Here is a 3,094-nt window from a genome sequence, read left to right on the forward strand (position 1 = left end):
ATGGACTGTGAAAACAGGACAGACATTAAAGAGTTTGTTCTTTTGGGCTTTTACTACAAACCCGAAAACAAATATCTCTTCTTCCTCCTCTTTCTGCTGATGTACAGTGCTGGATTTCTGGGCAATACCATGATGATCCTCCTCATCACTTTGGACGGGCGACTCCAAACCCCCATGTACTTCTTACTGCGTAGCCTCTCAGTCATTGATCTTAGCTTCCTCACAGTCACGGTGCCCCAAATGCTAGTCCACATCATATCCGCTTCCAGGACCATCCCCTTCTATTCCTGCATGGCTCAGTTCTTCTTCTTCTATGCTTTTGGTGTCACTGATCTCCTTGTCGTGAGTGTCATGGCCCTGGATCGCTATGTAGCCATTTGTAATCCTCTCCACTATGCCTCAGTGATGAACCAAAAGGTTTGTGGGAATTTAGTAGCTGGGTGTTGTATCGTTTCTACCTTACACTCCATGCTGCATGCCGGCCTGCTCCTGCGTCTCAGTTATCGAGGGAAAAATCACTTGGCCCATTACTTTTGCGATCATCAGCCCTTGCTGCAGCTCTCCTGCTCGGACACCAGTGTCAACGAGGCAGTCATCTTCTTTGAAGGTGTCATCATCATCCTTGGACCTTTTGTCTTCATCATCCTCACCTACATTCGTATCGTAGTAGCTATAATGAAGTTCACTTCTTCAGGGAGGCGCAAAGCTTTCTCTACCTGTGGCTCTCACCTTACTATAGTGGTCCTCCTTTATGGAGCCATTATTGCTGTTTATTTCTTGCCCACCTCAAGCTATTCCTCTCAGAGAGGGTCAGTTTTTGCTCTGGTGTACACAGTCATCACCCCAATGTCCAACCCTTATATCTACAGCCTCAGGAATAAAGAAGTGAAAGATGCTATGAGAAACCTCTGGAGAAGATCCATATTTTCTCAAAACTGATAGTGAACTTGGCTCTACCATAGAGCTGCCTTCTAGCTCGCTTGAGGTGAGAGTAGAGGAAGGGCTGCCCATGTTGATGGAACATAAACTTCACACATAAATGATCTTGGATTTAATACTGGGCATCTCTTGGCAACCACAGTGCAGCTGAGTAACCATAAAGTGGGGGCTTAATACTGGGCCCTTTTCATGAGCAATGTTCCCTCTAATTTTTTTTCCGTGTGAGCGGAAAAGTATAGTGTTTGAGCAGCACATTTTCATACCTGAGCACCTGGATTTTTTCCATAGATGTCACCCAAGACAACGAACTTAGTGTTATTTGAAACTCAATTCTACCATGTAAATATCCATTAAGTAACGAAATCTCCCTATACAGGTAGTCCTCAATCTACGACCATCATTGAGCCCAAAGTTTCTATTGCTAAGGGAGACATTTGTTAAGTGAGTTTTGCCCCATTTTACAACCTTTCTTGCTACAGTTAAGTGAATCACTGCGGTTAAATCAGTAACCTGGTTGTTAAGTCAGTCTGACTTTCCTACTGACTTTCCTTGGCAGATGGTTGCAAAAGGTGACCCCAGGACACTGCAACCGTCATAAATATGAGGCAGTTGCCAAAGATCCAAATTTTGATCATATGACCATGGGGATGCTGCAATGATCATGTGTGAAGAACAGCTGTAATTCACTTTTTTCAGTGGTGATGTAGCTTTAGTCATTAAGTGAACTGTTGTAAGTTGAGGACTATACTTTCCCCCTTACTATCCAATAGTCTGCAGTGATATTAGCAAGTTATGAATAAATTACCAACTGATATAGATTAGCAATTGGAGCACTTAAAGAAGCAAACAAAGAGGGGAGAGGAAGGGAGGGAGGAAGGAAAGAAGGGAGAGGGAGAGAGAGACAGAGACAGAGGGAGAGACAAAAAAGGAAAGAGGAGAAAGAGAAAAAGAAAGGGGAGTGGAGGGTGGGAGGATAAGAAAAAGAGGCAGAAAAAAGAAAGAGAGAGAAAGAGGAAAGGAAGAAAGAAGGAAGGAAGGAAAGAAAAAAGGAAGAAAGAAAAGAGGAGAGGAGAGAAGAGAAGGCCAAAAAAGCAAACAAGGAAAAGTAGGGAAAAAACTTTCACTGGAAAACACTATTTTTCCAACAGTGCAAAACTTTCCTAAACAAGGTTAATTTTCTGGATTTTGACTTTCCGGTCCATGTGGACCAAGAAGCCTTTATTTTCTTTTTCTAAAATCAAAATCTGCAGAGCACCAGCTCAACTCCCCCTTCCTGCGAAAAAAAGTGGCTGTGTCTTGAGGGTAGATTTGAACCAGGTCTCTTAAATCCTAGTCCAGCACCTTAACTATTAAGCCCCTCAAGGAATGTGTAAAATAGCCCTTCCTAGGGCTTCCTCCTGTTTTTTGTCAGAAGTAAACTCTGGTAACAAATGGGGAATTATAATAACCCCAATCAATTTTGCTTTCTGTAAACTGTGTCTCAAATTATTAAAATGTCACTGCCTGTTTTATAATTTCAATAAAATTGTTAGAGACACATGATTCTTTCTAGCATGATTTCATACAAAAGCATTTTAAAGGTTTTAATGTGTTATTGAGAATAAATAAAGATTAACATTAGGCATAGAATTATAAAGTGTGAATGGATTAAAATAGAATTCAACTATTATCACAGTCCCTTCCTACCACTGTATGGCTCCAAGGTGCTAAGGCACCCTCATGTATTGTAGATCCAAAATGAAAGTCTCTAAGAATATGGGTTATTGTGAGGGGTATTTTTTTCTCTTAAGTTTTTTAAAATTAAAATTTCCTAATTGGTGCGTAAAATATGTTGCAAAGCAAGTCTCCAGCTTCTTCATTTCTGCATTCTGAAATATTGTATCCTGTGTGAAAGCTATTCATAACGTTGGTTTTATTCCTGAATATCTAGTAAATAAGCTTATATTTCTCCTATATTCTGAAGTTATACCAATCTTCTTGTGTTTTAATTTCAGACATAACATTTTTGTCTCTGATTGCATTGAAAAACAGAAGAAACAGATAATGTTAGAAAACTTGGGAGTCCCTATTCGGGCGGGGGGGGGGGACGATGCCGCTGCGTGTCCCTCGGGACGGCGCTGATGTCTCTCTTGTGGGGCGGGGGGTTGTGGGGAGT

At 41.2% G+C, this 3,094-nt stretch overlaps 1 protein-coding gene across 1 annotated transcript; it reads left to right on the forward strand.

Moving 5' to 3' along the window:
* Positions 1-939, forward strand: LOC148048343 (olfactory receptor 1B1-like). The gene has a single exon (XM_087708282.1). It carries the CDS (start codon positions 1-3, stop codon positions 937-939), a length of 939 nt encoding a protein of 312 aa, XP_087564408.1.
* Positions 940-3,094: the final 2,155 nt, after the last annotated feature.

This window comes from Thamnophis sirtalis, unplaced genomic scaffold (genome assembly GCF_051295495.1).
Source record: "Thamnophis sirtalis isolate CommonGarterSnake01/CBP01778 unplaced genomic scaffold, rThaSir2_p1.2 scaffold_3, whole genome shotgun sequence".
In the NCBI taxonomy this organism is placed as follows: Eukaryota; Metazoa; Chordata; class Lepidosauria; order Squamata; family Natricidae; genus Thamnophis; species Thamnophis sirtalis.

Coding starts and splice junctions, on each gene's coding strand:
- LOC148048343 (XM_087708282.1), top strand. CDS start 1: ATGGACTGTGAAAACAGGACAGACATTAAAGAGTTTGTTCTTTTGGGC.